Source organism: Heptranchias perlo, chromosome 32 (genome assembly GCF_035084215.1).
Source record: "Heptranchias perlo isolate sHepPer1 chromosome 32, sHepPer1.hap1, whole genome shotgun sequence".
In the NCBI taxonomy this organism is placed as follows: Eukaryota; Metazoa; Chordata; class Chondrichthyes; order Hexanchiformes; family Hexanchidae; genus Heptranchias; species Heptranchias perlo.
Window position 1 is genome coordinate 23,996,385 of NC_090356.1, and position 20,825 is coordinate 24,017,209.

General features: G+C 42.5%; 1 protein-coding gene across 1 annotated transcript in view; it reads left to right on the forward strand.

Moving 5' to 3' along the window:
• disp3 (dispatched RND transporter family member 3) overlaps positions 1 to 20,825 on the forward strand; it is a 382,438-nt gene that overhangs the window by 293,310 nt on the left and 68,303 nt on the right. Inside the window, exons 10-11 of the mRNA XM_067970641.1 lie at positions 17,149 to 17,309; positions 18,207 to 18,368. Of these exons, the coding sequence (XP_067826742.1) occupies positions 17,149 to 17,309; positions 18,207 to 18,368 (323 nt within the window). The remainder of the gene's footprint in view (positions 1 to 17,148; positions 17,310 to 18,206; positions 18,369 to 20,825) is intronic.

Consider the following 20,825-nt stretch of genomic DNA (forward strand, 5'->3'; position numbering starts at 1 on the left):
ACCTGCTCAGACATCCGAAAATCAACCTCCATGGTGCTACTGCCCCCTTTATTCCATGGGCTTCAATCTCGATGACAAGCCTATTATGCGGCACTTTATCAAACGTCTTTTGAAAGTCCATATACACCACATCAACTGCATTGCCCTCATTTAACTTCTCTGATACCTCATCAAAAAACTCAACAACAAAAAAGGAGCTTAATTGTTTCTTAATCATTCTAGTAAATGTTACCACTGGCAGCGGATGTGTAATTGAAACTAGCAAACATGTCAGTTTTAATAGATTAACACCAGCTTTAAATCCAGCCAAACTTTAACACCAAAGCAAAATGCCAGGCTATGTTAGCAATGCGTGCAGCTGTTGTCTTCACTACACCTTTCATCTCTGGCCAAGAGGAGTATAATGAAGGTCCTTGTCTCAAAACGGCTTGCAAGCGTCATCCTCGAAATAAGTTCTGTCACTTTCAGTGGAGAAGCAGCATGAAACTCTCCTAAATTTAGTACAAATTGCCGCCAATTTGGCACGGTTGCACACAAAGGATATTGAGGACAGAGAGTGTAAGAAATGGAAGGTGGAGGGACTAGTGTCGGGGTTAGGATAATACTGGAGAGCCCTTATTATAGCTAATCTGGAGAGCCCTTATTACAGCTAATCTGGAGAGCCCTTATTATAGCTAACGCTATGGGCTCGATTTTGAAACAAAAGTATGGGGGCGGGTGCAAAAAAAAATTGCATTTTCCAGGAGCGGGCAGAAATCCCGGCTCCAACACGCCTAAGAGCACGCATGGCCCAGAGCCATCTGGGTGCGCGCGCCATTCCCAAACCTAGAAATCCCGCTGGCAACTAAAACCGACAGGACGCTATTTAAAGCAGCAATTGAAGTATGTAAACTAGTTTAAAAAATCCAAAAATGCAATTAGCTACGAAGGCAAGCAATTTCAACGATGCCTCAATGTGTTTCCCGTGCTGTGTGAAGCACGCCATGGGAAACAAGGTGTGTTTCAGCTGGCAGCCATTTGGCCATCTAAATCCCTGTTTGACAGATGGGGATAAAAGGTGAGTTATTGCAGCAGGGCACTCAGTTCTCTCAGACAAACTTTTGGCTGGGAGATCTTTGTGTTTAGACTGAAAATTCTTGGTTTCCACTCAGAATTGTTCTGTTTACACACATTTACCAACTTTTCGGACCCCCTCAAACTGACACCATCAGGCGCGATGGTTGCATTCACCAGCACATCCAAGGACTAGGAACATCACCATCCTCGCCAGACACGGCGTGCACTTCCGCCACTTGTAGCTCTGCAACACAGTGCTGCGCCACAGGCACCTGCACCCCAAGAGCACAGAGGGAAACAACAGAGGGAGCGACGTCGCAGGAGGCACTATCCTCGTCAGAGGGTCTGCAGACCGAGGCTCAGCTTCCTGCACCTCACTGAGGAGCAGTGCATACGGAGGCTAAGAATGAGTCGACATGTAGTCGTGGACATCTGCAGCCTCCTTCATGCCAAGCTGCTCCCGGCTGGTCCTGTCGGCATTTCATTACCCGTCGCTGTTAAAGTGACCGCTGCCCTCAACTTCTTTACCTCCGTATCATTCCAGAGTGCCACTGGTGACATCGCCGGGGTCTCTCAGTCGTCTGCATGCAAATGCATAATGCAGGTCACTGACTGTTTCGCAGGGCCTCACAATACATCAGCTTCCCCATGGACGACCTCAGCCAGACGGAGAGGGCAGTGGGATCCCACTCTGTGGCTGGCTTCCCACGTATACAGGGTGCAATCGATTGCACACATATAGCAATCTAAGCATTTCCACACGAGCCAGGACTGTTCATCAACAGAAATGATTATCACTCCATCAACGCTCAGCTCGTTTGTGACCACCGCAAAAGATTCCTTCACGTGTGCGCCAGATTCCCTGGCAGTTCCCACGATTCCTTCATTCTGAGGGAATCCAACATCCCAGGCCTCTTCCACTCACCGAACACCCTTAAGGGCTGGCTCCTTGGGGACAAGGTATACCCCTTGCACACGTGGCTGACGACACCTCTGAGGAGCCCCATCAGCGAGCAACAGCGTCGATACAATGACAGCCTCATCGCCACCAGGTCTATAACTGAACATGCGATAGGGCTGCTGAAGATGCGATTTCGGTGCCTCGATCATTCTGAGGGAGTGCTTCAATATGCACCAGTGAGAGTGAGTCGCATTATAGTAGTGTGTTGCGTCCTCACAACATGGTGCAACAGAGAGGGGTACCGGTTCATTTCTGTAGTACACTGTCCTAGCCCAGCATCCACCTGTGGTTTGACCCCTTCCCTAGAAGTATTTTCCTCTATTACCCTATCTGGCAGATAATCCCTGACATTTATTACCTTTTGCATCAGGAAGCCCCTTCTGATATCCATTCTAAATGTATTTTTCTCTATATTGATCTGTTGACTTTTCCTCCTAGCTCATGCCCCTTACACTTGCAGTCATCTTCTCTGCACCCTCTCCAGTACTTGCTCCTTTCTGTTGTACACAGTAGTCCAAGTGTAGCCTGACCAGTGTATTACGAACATACAAAATTTTCGGACGGGGAAAGACAACAACATGCATGTATATAGCGCCTTTAACGTAGTAAAACGTTCCAAGGTGCTTCACTGGAATGTAATCAGACAAAAATTGACACCAAGCCGAAGAAGGAGACATTAGGGCAGGTGACCAAATGCTTGGTTGAAGAAGTAGATTTTAATTAGCATCTTAAAGAAGGAAAGAGAGGTGTAGAGGCAAAGAGGTTAGGGGAGGGAATTCCAGAGCTGAGGGCCTAGACGGCTGAAGGCACGTCCGCCAAGGGCGGGGCGAAGGACAAGAGGCCAGAGTTGGAGGGATGTAAGACTGGAGGAGATTAGACCCACTGATCCATCCATCCAGCCTGTCCGATATAGTTGTGATGCCTTATGCAGCACAATACAGACACTCCTTACCCACCCAGAGCCATGTAATCTCCTGGGAGAGGCAAAAAACCAGATTTAAAAACCCAGGCCAATTGGGGGGAAAAATCTGGGAAATCCCTCTCTGACCCCTTTCAGCGATCACAACTAGTATTGGACACTTTTGTAGACTTGCAATCCCCTAAACATCCCATCACTCTGTTAGCTTCTTTAATTGTCTCTCCACATTGTCTAGATGTTGCCAAGAGATGGCTTCTATTACTCCCTGCTCCCTTTGAACCACCTTGTCATAATTCTTTTTGATTTATATTGTACTCATGTTACATATATTTAAACCAATGTGCAACATATGTAACATGGTAGATATAATTTATTAAATTATATCTACCACCCGTCTCTCCATTTGCATAAATGATCCAAATTTCCTTTGCAAATCTCTAGCTGCCCCCTTATTTTTTACTGTACTCTATTTTACTGTAATCTACAAATTTGATAATTGTGCAGTTGGTTTCAAAATCTAGGTTACATACATGATTACCCAACAACAGTGGTCCAAGTACAAACCTTTGGAGAGCACCACTCAACACCTCCCCCACCAAATCTGACCACTCCTTAGAACCCTATTTCCTATCCTTCAGCCAGCTTTGATTCCAGCCACGCACTGTGTCTTCATAAATGAAATTTAAATGTGCAAAATATTAAAGTATTTGAACAATGTAATCTAAGGACAACATTCATGTCCTATGCCCTTTACAAACTCCAACTTAATGCAAAGTGAGCAACGTGTACCTCTAAGTGTTGGGCTGTCAGAGTGGTTAGTGTGCAATAAGAGTGGCACATATTCACTGTTTAAATGTTTCTACTGATTGCCTACACAAAACTGCTCAACTGGATCCAGCTCACCAAATCTTTCCAGTCCTACAGTGATAGGACACTAAACATTCAGCTATGAGCAGAATTCTTAATAGCTGCCCAAATAACCTACTCTGTGCTCTTGGGAATTATAGATTCCCAGTTCTTCGCTTAAGGATTACAAGTGAGACAGTGCTATGTAAATAATCCAACAACAGGGTTCAAAATTAGCTGATTGCTTTCTTATCGATTACAAGAAGAGAAGCCATTCCCTATGCCATCTACTTAAAGGCTCAAAGCGGCAATTGGCTTTAGAAATAAATCTAAACCTGAACCTAGAAAAGCTTGGATTTATGCCTGGGATTTACACTTATCCTTAATGATTAGGTAGAAAAGTACCTAACTAATTAAATCAGCCTTCACAATGGAGGCTGCACAGAATGTGGCAGTGAAATCTGCTTCACGCTCTTGTTATCTTAACAGCACTGGTGAAAATGAGATGCATTATTTGAACAATTCTGCTTCACTTACATTGGCAGGGCTATATTGACTGGTACTTGGTGACATTTTTTGATTTTTCTGAAACTGCACTGTAGAACTATGAGCTTCAGAGGAAACCAGAGCACCCAGTGTGTGCATCCTTCTTCACCCACATTGACCCAAACCTAGCTATTGACATGGATCAAACTCCAATAAGGCAGCAGGCCAGTTACAAGACGCACTGCGACACTCATTGGTCTCTGGGATCCTATGCTGGATTTAGCTGTTAGAAATAGTGAAAAGTTGTTTCCGCTGATTGGCAAGGAAACATAAAACCTCAGGATTATCACTAAAGAACAAAGAGGGAAGTTAGAAGAATTTCTTTCACACGGAGTGTTATTGGAACATGGAGTAATTTACTACAGTGGCTATTGAGGCATTTAATAGGGAATTGAATAATTATTTGAATAGGAAGAATATCAAAGGCTAGAGGTGAAAGGCAGGGAAATTGGGAAAGAGTAAACTGTTGGAGTTACAGTGTTAGTACAGGCACGGATAGTCTCCTGTGTTGTAATTTCTATGATTTTGTATCCAATTCTGGAAACACATGGCAGGATCTGAAAGAGAAAGATAGGTTTACATTCTGGGGCCCATCATCAGAACTCAACAACGCCATGGTTCTAATTGTCCACCATAGTGATACAATCAATGCAATACTTACATTGATACAAAAAGAAGGAATGATTGTGTAGTCACTGTTGTAGTGTAGGAAATGCGGCAGCCAATTTGCGCACAGCAAGCTCCCACAAAGAGCAATAAAATAAAAGACTAAATAATCTTTTTTTAGTGATGTTGGTTGAGGGATAAATATTGGTCAGGACACTGAGAAGAACTCCCCAGCTCTTTTTCAAAATAGTGCCATGGGATCTTTTAAAACATACTGAAAAGTGAAACAGAGCAATTACGTTACCAAAGCGCTTCAATGAAATGACCTTGAGTTGTTAATTTAAGATCATAGAATGATACAGCACAGAAGGAGGCCATTCGGCCCACGTGCCTGTGCCAGCTCTTTGAAAGAGCTATCCAATTAGTCCCACTCGCCTGCTCTTTCCCCATAGCTCTGCAGATTTTTCCCTTCAAGTATTTATCCAATTCCCTTTTGAAAGTTATTATTGAGTCTGTTTCCACCACACTTTCAGGCAGTGCATTCCAGATCATCATAACTTGCTGCGTTAAAAACTCCTTTTTCTGTTTCATTTTAACCCTTATATCTTTAGTCATCCAGGGAGCTCTAGCTTTGGATGCCCTTCTTTTCCGCCTCGTGGAAATGTATCTAGTCAGTACCTGAACTATCTCCTCTTTGAAGGCCTCCCATTGCTCATTTACTGTTTTACCTGCCAATCTTTGATTCCAATCCACCTGGGCCCGATCCCCTTACAACTCAAAAAAATTAGCCCTCCTCCAGTTGAGTATTTTCACATTTCATTCACCCTTGTCCTTTTCCATAACTGCTCTCAACCTAATGATATTGTGATCACTGTTTCCCAAATCCTCCCCCACTGAAACATGCTCCACTTCCCCCATTTCATTCCCCAGAACTAGATCCAGCACTGCTTCCTTCCTCATTGGGCTGGAAATATACCGATCAAGAAAGTTCTCTTGTTCATATTTCAGGAACTCCTTCCCCTCTTTGCCCTTTACACTGTTATTTTCCCAGTCTATATTAGAACAATTGAAGTCCCCCATTATCACTACTTTAAAGTTCTTGCATCCTTCTGCAATTTGCCTACAAATTTTCTCCTGTATCTCCTTCCCTCTATTTGGTGGCATATAGTATATACCAAGCAGCATAATAGCTCCTCTATTGTTCCTCAATTCTAATCAAATAGATTCTGTCTTTGAACCCTCAAGTACATCATCTCTTTCTAGTGCTGTAACAGTATCAATTGACAGCTGGACTATTTCACTGACAGGAATAAATAATACAGATTCTATGTACTTAAAATTTCTACTCGTAACCAAAACATTCTCTTGTGAAGTATCTACTAAAGTGGAATAGCAGCGGTTCAACAGCTATGCTGCAGTCTGGCGATAGAAAGCAAATTAATTTTTAACAACTGAGCACGTAGATTTCCATGGAATTTCTGTCAGTGGAAAGCACTGACTTGATGTATTCTAGAATAGAAATGGAATATGCAGGAAATACACACCAGGTGAGTCGGCATCTGAAATAGTGCAACGTATCATGTGGAACTCTTCATTGTACTCGGATGACCCCTGTGCACCTAATCGGTCAGTGCTCCACTTGATGCAGAAAGTACAAATGTGCACTGTGAAGCAGAGTGAAGTGAATGCACAGCATGTTGGAGCATCATAGAATAGAATTGTGCCACCAATTTCCTTCCCTTCCCATTCTTTCCCTCCTTCTCTATCTCTCACCTCCCCAAATAATGCCAGACCCCAGATCTGAGCTATGCTGCTTTGGTAAATCACCAGCCAGAGACCAGGCATTTTCCTACAAGAAAAAAATTGGAAAACCAGAGGAAGGCTTACTCCCCACCCTCCCAGTCCACTCTTGGCATTCTTCCCAGCACCAGTTTCACAGCGACACTAAAGGGGGCCTGGACATAGATTGTACCCAATTGGTGTGTTATCCAGGAAAAAGCCACCAGCGACTGGAGAGATGAAAACGAAATGTGGCTTAACTGGTAGCATTCTCTGAGTCAGGAGGTGGTGGGTTCAAGTCCCACTCCAGAGACTTGAGCGCAAAATCTAAGCTGACACTGCAGTGCAGTGCTGAGGGAGTGCTGCGCTGTCGGAGGTGCTGCCTTTCGGATGACGTTAACGGAGGCCTCGTCTGCCCTCTCAAGTGGATGCAAAAGATCCCACGGCACCATTTCAAAAAAGAGCAGGGGAGTTCTCTCCGGTGTCCTGGCCAATATTTATCCCTCAACCAACATCACTTTTTAAAAAAAAAACCAGATTATCTGGTCATTATCACATTGCTTTTTGTAGGAACTCGCTGTGCGCAAGTTGGCTGCCGCGTTTCCTACATTACAACTGTGGCTACACTTCAAAAGTACTTCATTGGCTGTAAAACAATTGGGACATCCTGAGGTCGTGAAAGGTGCTATATAAATACAAGTCTTTTTGTTCTCAAACTTAAAAAAAAATCTTTTTAAAATGTATTCTTAGCATTTTTACAAAATGTGAATCAATAGCAAGAACTAAATAGTGGAGAAATGATGTGTGTATTAAATATAAATAGTCTGGAGCTTGCAGTTTACCTTTTAACTGTGGACTCCTCTTACATAATGGACTTTCATGTTGAGTAATTGTGTGACTGTTTCAGCTCAGTGCTGACAGTTTCCAACAAAGTGACAGCTACCCAGATTTCAAAGCACAGCTATTCCTGAGCTTTGACACTATGCTTCTTTGTAGAACTGGTTTGAGTTATATGCAATGAGCTCTGTGTAAGCAAATGATTTTGAGTGCAAAATCTATTGTGATAACTGAAACAAACATTATTAGAATGATAAAAGTTGTCCCTTTTTTGTCCATTTCCATTTTGGAGTTGAACTACTAAGTTGTTTTACTTTGTATGTCATCCCTAGACAATGTTATGTTTTGAGACTATCTCATTACATGTGTCCTTGCTTTCTCTTATTCTATTAATTCTGCAATGGTCAGTTCTTCTCTGAACGTTCCTCTCTTGTCCTTCTAAGTTCCTAATCTTGCTCTTTCCTGAATCCTTAGTGTGTTGAAATGAAAGCTTATCATGCTGTCTCCTACCCTTAACTCATGCTTTCCCTGCACTACAGCTGTAGAACTCATCACCTCCATTTCCCTTCCTCCAACAATCTACTACTTTAAGATTTCAATCTCAAGCTTGGTGCTGCCTGACCTCTGCTTTCTTGAACTGATGCCATTATCTTAATTTTTCAGCCCTTGGTGTGTCCCACCTACTTTCCAGATTTTCTTTCAACCTTCTTGTTGTCCTGCACTACCTCGGTTTCTAAAGTAAAGACGATATAATTGATGTACCACCACTTCTGCCTTGGGTACCTATCAAAGAAAATGTAAAATGACTGTGGAATGTGGAGGCCTTTCAATTCAATTTAGTAGATTTCTGCAGTAAATGCCAAGATAATTTATTTCATTGCGGTGGATTTTTTTCCCTCTCCATAGAATTTGTCAAACTGCTCAAAGCCTTTAAAAGGAAATGTTTGTGCTGTGACAGTGATGTAGTAGGGAAGCCTCCAGGGCCCACTGTATCACTTATCCCTGTGAATAGCTTGACAATTTGCACAAAGAATTAATTAGTAAATGTATTGATGAAGGGATTTGATGCATATAAACACGCTGACTGGGATTGTCCAACTAGGTGTGAAATTAGTTGAACTACATGTAATTTTTAACTTAAAGCTACAAGAGCGTTGTCTGTTTGTGAATGAAGAATGGTTTGTCTTTTCTTGTATGCTTCACGTACAAATATTTCTAACTTCGGCAAATTCATCATTTATGCACAGATCCCTGTGAAGTTAATAATTCTGCAGTGCAGGTAACTGTATATAACAACATCCATTAACAGCCATCCTCACAGACCCTGATTGCAAAGTCTTCAGTGTGTTTGGCCAGGCATTTGTTCTACACTGCATCAGGGGATTACTAGCGCATTCATTTGTAACTCTTGAGTTGAGTGGCTCTTCATCTTGTTCTCACCATCACTTTTTTTGTCATTCTCTCTGATCTCAATTGAGAAACTGAGGTGAAGGGCCGAGGCCCATGGTGTACAACAACTCCAAAGTTGAGAAAAAAAAGAAAGCCAAAAAACATTGTTAGAGCACAGCGTGCAACAAGTCACGGTTCTCAACACCACACCGGGACAGTAAAGTTTGCACTTGAGTATTTCATATCTCCCAAAGCAGATGAAATGAGAGCCACTTCACAGGATCCCAGTTCACAAGAATCCAAGCATCCCCTCCCTCCTCCTTCCCAATTTCAGCACTGATGGTGAGCTGAGTTGTGTGCCTATTGCCTCTCCATGTGCGGGTCAAGCTGCCTCAGATCTGCCACAAACTTGTTGGCAGTAGAGGAGCAGAAAATAACGAATATATCCCCGAGATCACCAGTGGCCAAAAATTACATTGGGATATGAAGTGGGCTTCAGTTAACAATTAAACACACACAGGCGACTGCAGAGGAACAGTTCTATGTTTTTAAACTGCTGTCTAGAAAAAAGGGGGTAACCTGAGAGAGATCTTTAAGATAATGAAAGGGTTTGATAGGATAGACGTAGAGGAAAATGTTTCCACTTGTGGGAGAGTCCAAAACTGGAGGTCATAAATATAAGATAGTCACTAGTAAATCGAATAGGGAATTCAGGAGAAACGTCTTTACCCAAAGAGTGGTAAGAATGTGGAACGTGCTACCACAAGGAGTAGTTGAGGCAAATAGCATAGATACATTTAAAGGGAAGCTAGATAAACACACTATGGAGAAAGGAATAGAAGGGTATCCTGATAGGGTTAGATGAAGTTGGGAGGGAAGAGGCTCGCGTGGAGCATAAACACTGGCATAGACCGAATGGCCTGTATCTGTGCTGTAGACTCGATGTAACTTTTTTATTTTGCCAATTTTATCCCATCCTCTTCTGAATCCAGGAACTCATGTGATATGGTGCCCTTGGTGTTCACAGCCTTCCACTGGCTCACATAAGTAACCTTTATGTGAAGGCTTGGACAAGACAGGTTGGGAGGACTTTACAGTTAAGCCGGTTCTCCCCTATTATCCACACCTGCGAATGTAACAGTAAGGATCGCTGGAAGATAGTCAGGAACAAGATTTCCACCTCCCTCCTCTCCCACTCCCCTCTCCCAGGGTACTGAGGACAATTGTTGTGTCCTTATGCTGCCTTGGCTGAGATCAAACCATACATTGTACCTGGGACCTTCCTAACCTGCATGACTCGATAAAACTCTTTGGAAACAGGAATTGTGCAAAGGTACTGGTGGATAGCAAATGTTGTACCCCTGCCCCCCTTCCCCCCCCAAAAAAAAACAATGGGAAATGATTAAGGCAGGAAATTAAAAGTTAACGGGAGTAATTTTCAACTTCACCGTCTGGGCAGTAACCTGGCAGAGCGGATCGCCCACCCTTTATAGAACCCACCCAATTTTAGTTCCATTGATTGCAGAGTTAAAAATTACACCCAAATAATCTTACCCCAGTTGTTGGTAAACATTGAGTGGATGAAGTTATGGATACTTAGAAAAGGATGGGCTAATCAGAGGAATTCAGCATGGATTTGTAAAAGGCGATTTGCGCTTGACTAATTTAATTGATTTTTTGGGGGAAATCATAGTGTGTAGTTAAAGGAATATGGTGTTTCTATGGATTTTCAGAAGATTTTTGAAAAGGTGCCACATGAGAGTCTTGTTATGAAATAAGGCACGCAGCATTATATAGAATGTAGCTGCATGGATAGAGGGCTAGGGAAAAGAAAACAAAAGAATCGGCGAAAATTGATTTTTTTTTTGGATTGGCAGGACATGCATAGTGTTGTACCCCAAGGACCTATTTTTTCCATTTATATAAATGATTTGGACATAGAAACAAGAGGAATGATAGAGGTTCCTGATGAATACCAAACTCAGGGGCATGACAAACTGCGAGGAAGAATGCAAGAGATTACAGAGGACGTAGACCTGTTTAGGGGAGTGGTCAAATAGGTGGCAGATGCAGTTCAATGCAGAGAAGTGTGAAGCTCTACATATTGTGGAAAAAGCAGTGAAAGGAAGTAGATCTTAAACAGTAAGGGGGTAATTTTGACTTTGGACAATAACGTAAGACAGTTGATATCAAACCAGCCACCCGTTATACGTCTCTCCCGCTTTTCATTTACATTGAAGTCAGTAGAAATGAAAATCGGCAGAGATGTAAAATGGGGGGCCGATTACATATTGCCTGCTTTACACGATCGTCCAAAATCAAAATTATTCCCAAGACTCTTCAGATCATAAGGGAACAGAGAGATCGAGAGATGCAGATATGTTAATCTTGATGAGAGTGAAGGTCAAAAAGGTATACAACAAAGAAGTTAAATTTTTGCAAGACATTGGATATGCCACACTTGGAATATTCTGTGCTATTCTGAGCACCCGTTATAGGAGGAGTACTGGAGCCATTGAAAGAATACAGCAAGGTTTCACTAGAATTATACCAGGAATGAAAGGTTATCGTTATGCAAGAAGGGCTTGAAAGAATGGGGCTTTTTCACTGGAACAGAGGTGGTTAATATTGAAGGCCATTTGCACTAATGTGACCAGCCACTAAATTGGTCCTAAAATTATTCTTTTCTCTGTTATTAAGGACCAGCTAACAAAATTGTGGTGACTCATGGCTTTAAAACATGCAATTTCTGACAATTCAGGCTGTTAGGAACGCAGAAAAACAAGGATTGTCGGTTGTTTTGTTAAGAGGAATTTCAGCCCTTTCCAGAGGCCCCACCGCGAGACTAACTACCCGGAATGGCATCTTGCTCAACGAGAATTGGGCATAGAGCTCAGCACATCTGATTTTCCGACCATTAAAATCAATGGCTGGAAAAACAGAAGTATCATAAGTTGGGTACGCAGATCTCTGTGCACCAATCTCCGATCTCTGGGGCTCAAGTCTGTGAACGATATTTAACTCAGCACATGCAGCCTTCCACGCAATGAAGTCTTGTCTAGAAGAATAGACGTTTTGCTTATTGGGCCCCATCGATGTCATTAATAAATATTGTGAAAACAGATCCCTAGGCCTGAATCCTGGGAGGCTCGGCAACATGCAACTTCAGTAATTACCGTTTATAACCACCCCATGCTTTCGATCGTCAAGTCAATTTTCTATCCAATTTGCAACTTCTCTAATCCCTTGAGCTGTCACTTTTACTCCAAGGGGTTTAATTTGCTCTGTGTGTTGTTTTGTTTAGCATACTTTCATGGTGATGCTTTTTACATTTAGCACTTCTGAAGTTCAGATCATGGAAGAGCAAAGTCTGTGTGCTATCACCATGCATTTATAACAACTTGCATTCATGTAGCGCCTTTAACATAACAAGAACATTCCAAGGCGCTTCACAGAAGACAAAATTTGACACCATGCCACGTAAAGAGATATTAGAACAGGTGAGGTAGGTTTTAAGTAGCAACTTAAAGGAGGAGAGAGAAGTGGAGAGGTTAAGGGAGAGAATTCCATAACTTAGGGCCTAGGCAGCTGAAGGCAAAGCTGTCAATCGTGGGGCGAAGGAAATCGGGGATGCGCAAGAGGTCAGAATTGGAGGAGCGCAGAGATCTCTGAGGGTTGCACGGCTGGAGGAGGTCACAGAGATAGGGAGGGGTAAGGCCACAGAGGGATTTGAAAACAAGGATGAGAATTTTAAAATTGAGACGTTGAATGTAGATCCATGATATTACCATTGGGATATGAGAACTAATTTAAAATAAACATGAATTTAAAGCTGACATATTAACCATTGAATTAATAAAGGATCTATAGAGAGAATTAAATCCTTGTGTCTTTTTTGGAGGCTCACTGCTTTCCTTAAGTTAAGATTTTCTGCAGTACCTTCACCACGACCACTGTTGCACAATCAAAGCTTTACACTAAAAGTGGAGAAAATAAAAACCTGCAGATGCCGGAAATCTGAAATAAAATGGGAAACGTGCTGGAAATGCACAGCAGGTCGGTCAGTATCTGAAGACAAAAGAGAGAGGTTAATGATGCAGGGTTGGACCATCCTATAAATTTGTCGGTACAGTGGTCAAGATAGCACGTACCTCCCTGAAAGGTAGCACTCTGAGCCACATCTACACAGAAATATCAGGCAATCGCAAAAGAGCTGCTCCTTTGTGACTTACTAGCAACCCAATAATTGCAACAAAGGTGTAAAGGGTTATTTAATTTGACTGTGGAATGCTGAAAGCTCTTTGCACATCATTTACAGCTGTTGGAAACAGTACTAGCAATACAAAATAAAACTGTAAAGTAGATTGAAGGAATCATGAAAGGTTCTTGAAGAGAAATATGATTGTCAGGATAAGTACTTGCTTATAAAGTAATTATCTGGGTAGGGCAGGTCTCCACTGAGCCTCTCAGACAGTTTGTAGCATTCAGTTTATGAATGCCAGTCGGAATCTATTACCTTATGTTGAGCCTGTTCCTGTTTTATTGTAAATCTGAGTCATAAAAGCCTAATGTAAAAAATGGCAGATCCTGTTGGCTTTCATAAACAGATACAGTACAAATGTCACACTGGCGACTCAGAGTTATGTTTGACCTCCTGCTGGGTCAAAACCGTAACTAAATGGTATATCAAAAGTATCCGATTCTTCTTCCCATAAATCATTTCTCAAAGGCAAGATTGTATTTCAACGTGCAAGACAAAGGCACTTCACTTGAACAATGAATAGTAAACTCCGAATATATGTATGCCTGTGATTATCTGCGGTGCCTAAAAGGGCTGTCTGTGCTTGGGCTAACCTAGAAGAAAGAGGGATAAGTGTTGGCCAGAACAGTGTCATAGAATCTTTTATATGTACCTGAGAGGGCAGAAGGGGCCTCAGTTTAAGGTCTCATTCAAAGGGTGACACCCCTGACAATGCTGCAGTTCCTCACTATTGCAATGAAGCGTCAGCCTAGGTTATGTTTTTTTTTTATTCGTTCACGGGATGTGGGCGTCGCTGGCAAGGCCGGCATTTATTGCCCATCCCTAATTGCCCTTGAGAAGGTGGTGGTGAGCCGCCTTCTTGAACCGCTGCAGTCCGTGTGGTGACGGTTCTCCCACAGTGCTGTTAGGAAGGGAGTTCCAGGATTTTGACCCAGCGACAATGAAGGAACGGCGATATATTTCCAAGTCGGGATGGTGTGTGACTTGGAGAGGAACGTGCAGGTGGTGTTGTTCCCATGCGCCTGCTGCCCTTGTCCTTCTAGGTGGTAGAGGTCGCGGGTTTGGGAGGTGCTGTCGAAGAAGCCTTGGCGAGTTGCTGCAGTGCATCCTGTGGATGGTGCACACTGCAGCCACAGTGCGCCGGTGGTGAAGGGAGTGCATGTTTAGGGTGGTGGATGGGGTGCCAATCAAGTGGGCTGCTTTATCTTGGATGGTGTCGAGCTTCTTGAGTGTTGTTGGAGCTGCACTCATCCAGGCAAGTGGAGAGTATTCCATCACACTCCTGACTTGTGCCTTGTAGATGGTGGAAAGGCTTTGGGGAGTCAGGAGGTGAGTCACTCGCCGCAGAATACCCAGCCTCTGACCTGCTCTCGTAGCCACAGTATTTATATGGCTGGTCCAGTTAAGTTTCTGGTCAATGGTGACCCCCAGGATGTTGATGGTGGGGGATTCGGCGATGGTAATGCCGTTGAATGTCAAGGGGAGGTGGTTAGACTCTCTCTTGTTGGAGATGGTCATTGCCTGGCACTTATCTGGCGCGAATGTTACTTGCCACTTATCAGCCCAAGCCTGGATGTTGTCCAGGTCTTGCTGCATGTGGGCTCGGACTGCTTCATTATCTGAGGGGTTGCGAATGGAACTGAACACTGTGCAGTCATCAGCGAACATCCCCATTTCTGACCTTATGATGGAGGGAAGGTCATTGATGAAGCAGCTGAAGATGGTTGGGCCTAGGACACTGCCCAAGTCTTGCCATGGCCTTCTGATTCGGAGGCAAAAGTGTAATCAATGAGCCAAGGCTGACTGCTAGATTGTCATTATTTAATATCCTGGTGATGCACCTTAATTGTTTCTAGTACTTAAGTGTACATGTTAATTGTTTTCCCAGACACACAGATCTGTTAGCAATTGACAGTATTGGTTTGACTGGCTTCTGTCTGGTGTACTACATGTGGGGCCATAAGAATATACGCAGTTTCCCAGCATGCAGTTCCAGAAGCCATTTTGAGGGTGCCGTCTTTCTTAAAATAACCTGTGTTAAGCTAAGTAATCCAGTACAGAATATAAACCCATAAACTGTGGACATTTTTGTCACAGCAAGCAGTCTCCAATATAGAGAAACCTCGAACAGCAACAGCGTTAAGCCTTTAATTTAGCTTAGGATGTGCCTACTTACGCCACTTCCCCAGAGAGAGTATCTGAGCAGTGGCCTTAAAGAAACAGGCCTGATAACAGCTAAGCACCACAGCCATATTCCAGACTACTCATAAACAATGCCATAAGAGATCAGCTAGTCATATATTTGAAGGAAACCCATTTTTGTTTGAACTAAATTATTCCACATTGTCCTTGTATTGTCCAAGTGATTAATGCTTCTGAAGTTTCTAATATACTACTAAATATGTCAGGTGCTATTTTTTCTTCATTCAGAGATAAAGTTTTCCAATGTGCTTTGAATAAACTATCTTCTACCTCAGTAGATGGGGAACAGCACACGTTTAAGTTGTAAGGTTGCCCTGTTTGATAAGAATGTTGGCGCAGAAATTCCTAACAATGCGTTCCTTGCAGTTTTCATGCCCAATACTGATAGTGAAGGGAAACCAATCTCCAGCTACACAGAACTCATTAAATCAATGGTCGCTCATTGATTTCAGCTCCAGCAGTGCTGTAATTGCATCTTATCCTATCATGCAGTGCGGTCCGGTTATCTTCTCCTGCAACAGAAAATTATTTGCACTGAGACCAAACCTGTCTCAATACCCTAACCTGAACCAAAAATAAGATTTATTGTCACTTTATTCTCTTGTTGGAAATCGGGAATGGAAGCAGTTAGTGTATAGTGAGAAGGATGGGAGATCTGTTGATATTATAGTGAGACAGATCTGTTGGTGTATGGTGCGAATGCATTGATATTACTTTAGTTTACAAAAAATAAGTTACTAATCCAAGGAAATAGGATGTTCTATTTGAAGCTGGTTTTAATGGATGGGTGCACACTTGCATAAATTTCCTCAGTTCCTTTCTCTCCCTCATGTCCATTGTCGTATTGCTCTTAAAAAGAGAGGACAGTCCAACCGATAAGTAATGGTCGTGGACAGTAGAACAGAGATAGTATAACACACAAAACATATGGCGGGCGGGAGGGAAGAATCTATTTTAAAATGGATTAGTCTCGATGGTGTTTGAAAACAAACATTGACTAATATTTTCAGTCTATAATTGGTAAGATGCTGGCTCTCAGGCTGCAAAAATGAGTAGGCCTTTGGTTCTCAGTATTTTGATGGACTCTCAATCACTCCTGTAACCTTTAGCAAATAGTTACCCGGGATTTCAGCCAATGTGTATAATTAGGAGTTTCCTTCAATGGTTTCTGCATCACTTAAAGGGGAATACTAACGTAGCGGAAGTATTTTCAAAGCAATGTAGCAGCAACCTTTTATCTTTGCCATTGATGTGCTGCTTATATAATGCCTGTGGCAATCTGTTATTGACTTCATTTAATGTGTAAGGAGTCCGTGCAGGTGTTTCAACCAGGATTTGTGGACCTCGGGATTTGACAGCAGTTCCCAGGGAGTTGTGTTCATCAGATTTCCATTCTCTGGGTCCAACATAACACACACCATGAGTGTAGTAGCTCAAGAATTCTGCTTTTTTTCTATATTTACTAGCATGTTATTTCTGTTGCTACTATACTAATAACAAAAGACCTGGTACACCATGGTGTGATTTTCTTGCATGTCAGTTATGGAATATACTAGTGTGCAAGCACCTCTCCCAGATGGGCTAGTAGCTGTTGACATAAAAAGTTTGACTTTCAACACATGAACACAGCAGCATAATGTGGCTTTAATGAGTTGAGCAGGAGGGTCCCAAGTTCAATCCCTGTCTTAGAATTGGAAGCCTTGGAGCTCTGATGGAACTTATCACATTTTTAACCTTCTGTTTCAGCTGCCAACATATGTGTAAGAAAAAAGACAGCAATACGATGCAAGATTCAGGAGATTGTGATGATTCACTCCTAGTCACAGACCAGGATTCTTTGGTGATTGGTGGAACTCTACAGTACTTGGATGATGACATCCCTCTTCTATTAGTTGAGGAAGAAGCAGGTTATAAATATCTATGTGTTTCTTTTCTTCCTTCAGACTAATATTTAATAAGACTCTCATTTTCAAAATGTGCATGTGATTAGATGATACTAAGCACAGTCCAATGATATTAGAATAAGTAATACATTAATATAACATCTTACTATGTAGAAACCTCTTAAAGTGCTTCACTCAATGAAGTACTTTGAGTGCAATGACTTATATAGGCAAATGCATCAGCCATTCTGTGCCAGTAATGTCCCATAAACAGCAATGAGATGAATGAGTAGTTAATCTAGGCGTTTTTTCGTGTTATTGATTGAGGGAGGGGTGATGATCAGGTCATTGGGAAAGCTCCCTGCTTTTCTTCCGTTGCAGCATCTCAAATAATTGTTAAGTTCCTGGAGTCATTTAAGCACCAAAAAAATCTGGTAGCTGGTTCCCACTTTCCAGAAGCCTTTGTTAAGACATTAGAGTAAATTCACTGGTCTGGTGCTCCCACCAGAGAGCTACATTCAGAGTGCAGATCAGCAGCAGGGCTACAGCACTGTAGCACTGATCCTCTAACCTGGGCACACTTAGAGTGCAGCTCAGAGTACTAATTTACACTACTGTTAATTTGATTTAAAATTAAATATATTTGAATAGGCACTGTCCCCATGAAAACGTATTTGGTAGATCTATTTGCTTTGGCGAGTTGGAAGAATCGGACATCATTTTCATCATACTAATCCTTTTGAACTGAGTAGCCTTGGTGAAGGGTCACAGTGCAAACATCACTGAATAGAATAGAAGATTATTCCTTTCAGTTAGATTCTTTGCAACATTTTTGCGTGTTTGCTGATTTTTAAAAAAAGTTTGCCAAATATTTTTTGACAAAGATAGATCTCTTTAAGTAGTTTATTACTTTTTTTAAAGCCTCTTTGGACAATGGGGACGTCCCCTTGGTTTCACTGGTACCTGAAGCACCTCCACCTAAAGATGGGAAACACCACCCTGGTCAACTGCTAACAAGACTACAGGATGTACTTTACCATTTTGTTGCACTACCTGCAGTAAATGGTAAATGGATCATTTTAGGTAAGAATTAAGTGGGATATTGTTGAACTGTTGAGGTTTATGGTACCTTATCTTAGTCCCAATCTGGGGAGCAGAGGTTTAGTGGATATCAGAAAAGAAAATTATCTTGCACACTTGAAGAAACGGTATGTTTTCAGTATTCATTCTTTCAACGTATACAAACATAACAAATAGGAGCAGGAGTAGGCCATCTGGCCCCTCGAGCCTGCTCTGTCTTTCAATAAGATCATGGCTGATCTTCAACCTCAACTCCACTTTCCTGCCCGATACCCATATCCCTTGATTCTCCCCCGAGAGCTAAAACTCTATCCATCTCAGCCTTGAATATAATCAACAATTCAGCATCCACAGGAATTCTGGGGCAGAGAATTCCAAAGATTCACAACCATCTGAGTGAAGAAATTCCTCCTAATCTCAGTTTTAAATGGCCGACCCCTTATCCCGACTCCGCCCTCTAATTCAAGACTCTCCAGCCAGGGGAAACAACCTCTCAGCATCTACCCTGTCAAGCCCCCTCAGAATCTTATGTGTTTCAATGAGATCACCTCTCATTCTTCTAAACTACAGAGAGTATAGGCCCATTCTACTGAACCTCCTTATAGGGCAACCCTCTCATCCCAGGAATTAATCTAGTGAACCTTCGTTGCACCGCCTCTAAGGCAAGTATATCCTTTCTTAGATAAGGAGACCAAAACTGTACACAGTACTCCAGGTGAGGTCTCACCAAAGTCCTGTACAATTGTAGTAAGACTTCCTTATTCTTGTACTCCAACCCCCTTGCAACAAAGGCCAATGTGCCATTTGCTTTCCTAATTGTCTGCTATACCTGCATGCTAACTTTTTGTGTTTCTTGTGCCAGGACACCCAAGTCTCACTGGACACCAACATTTAATAATTTCTCATCATTTAAAAATATTCTGTATTTCTATTCTTCCTACCAAAGTGTATAACCTCACATTTCCCCACATTATACTCCATCTGCCACCTTCTTGCCCACTCACTTAACCTGTCTATATTCCTTTGTAGACTCTTTGGCCCTGATATTACCAGGGAGGCAGGTTGTCAGCGGGGGGTCGACTGGGCACCTGGGTAACCCGCTCAGCAAAATCGGTGGGTTCCCCATACGATCGCAAGTAAATTGAAGCCACTTACCTTGGCTTCCGGGTTTCCCATTGGAAACCTGCACAGTGGGCGGACTGCACACCCGCATCACAGGCCGTCAGCTGGAGGAGCCCTATTTAAAGGGGCAGTCCTCCGATGCTGCTCCTGCAGCAAACAGCCAAAATTTACAACAAAAAGAAAGAATTTGCATTTATATAGTTCCTTTCACGACCTCAGGACGTCCCAAAACGTTTTACAGCCAATGAAATACTTTTGAAGTGTAGTCCTTACTTGTAACGTAGGAAACACGGCAGACAATTTGCGCACAGCAAGGTCCCACAAACAGCAATCTGATGATGACCAGATTATCTGTTTTTAGTGATGTTTGTTGAGGGATAAATATTTGTCAGCACACCATGGAGAACTCCCCTGCTCTTCTTCAAAATAGTGTCATGGGATCTTTTACATCCACCTGAGAGGACAGACTGGGCCTCGGTTTAACGTCTCATCCGAAAGACAACACCTCCAACAATGCAGCATGCCCTAAGTACTGCACTGGAGTGTCAGCCTAGATTTTGTGCTTGTGTCTCTGAAGTAGGACTTCAACCCACAACCTTCTGACTCAGAGGCGAGAGTGCTACCCACTGAGCCATGGCCGACACCGAAAGGAGACTATATTACACTACGGGATAAATTTCAGGCTGCGCATATATTTTGAGTTTGCAAGTGCGCTGTCCACAGTTTTCCATACAAAAATTCCAGGGCAGGGAGCCTGTGATGTCCCGACATCTGTGACCAATGGGCTGAGACTCCCCACCGACACTCCGAGCTCAGGAGGTTGGCCCGAAGGGACTCCTTAATGTGATTGTAATTCAGTGCAGGAAGAGTAAGCTAGGGATTGTTTTTGTTGGGGGGAGAATTAATATTTGCAGTTCAAATCCAGGTCAAAAAAACGGGAGAAGCGGTTTTTGTTTTAATTAGAGAAAAGCCAAAAAAAGGTCGGGTGAAAATAGAAAAAAATTAATGGCCACAGGATGTGCTAAAAGTGGGAATTTTTCAATGGGAATCGCTAAATGCTGAAAACACTGTAAAAGATTTTCCAACAGTGATCAAGTAACCTGGCATCACTTACCATTTCCTGTATTCAACTTTCATCTTTACAAATTGCTGCACTTTTCCATTTCTTCATGCATTCGTAAACTAACTTTTTCTCAGAATAAATCGCAAAAGCTATGATTTCTCGAGCTGTATTATAATTTCTTAGTGTAACAGGGAGAACACGTAGTGCAGAAAGTCTGTGGGATATAAACGGAGGATAATTTTGTGAAGGATTTGGAACTCATGATCCACAACAGA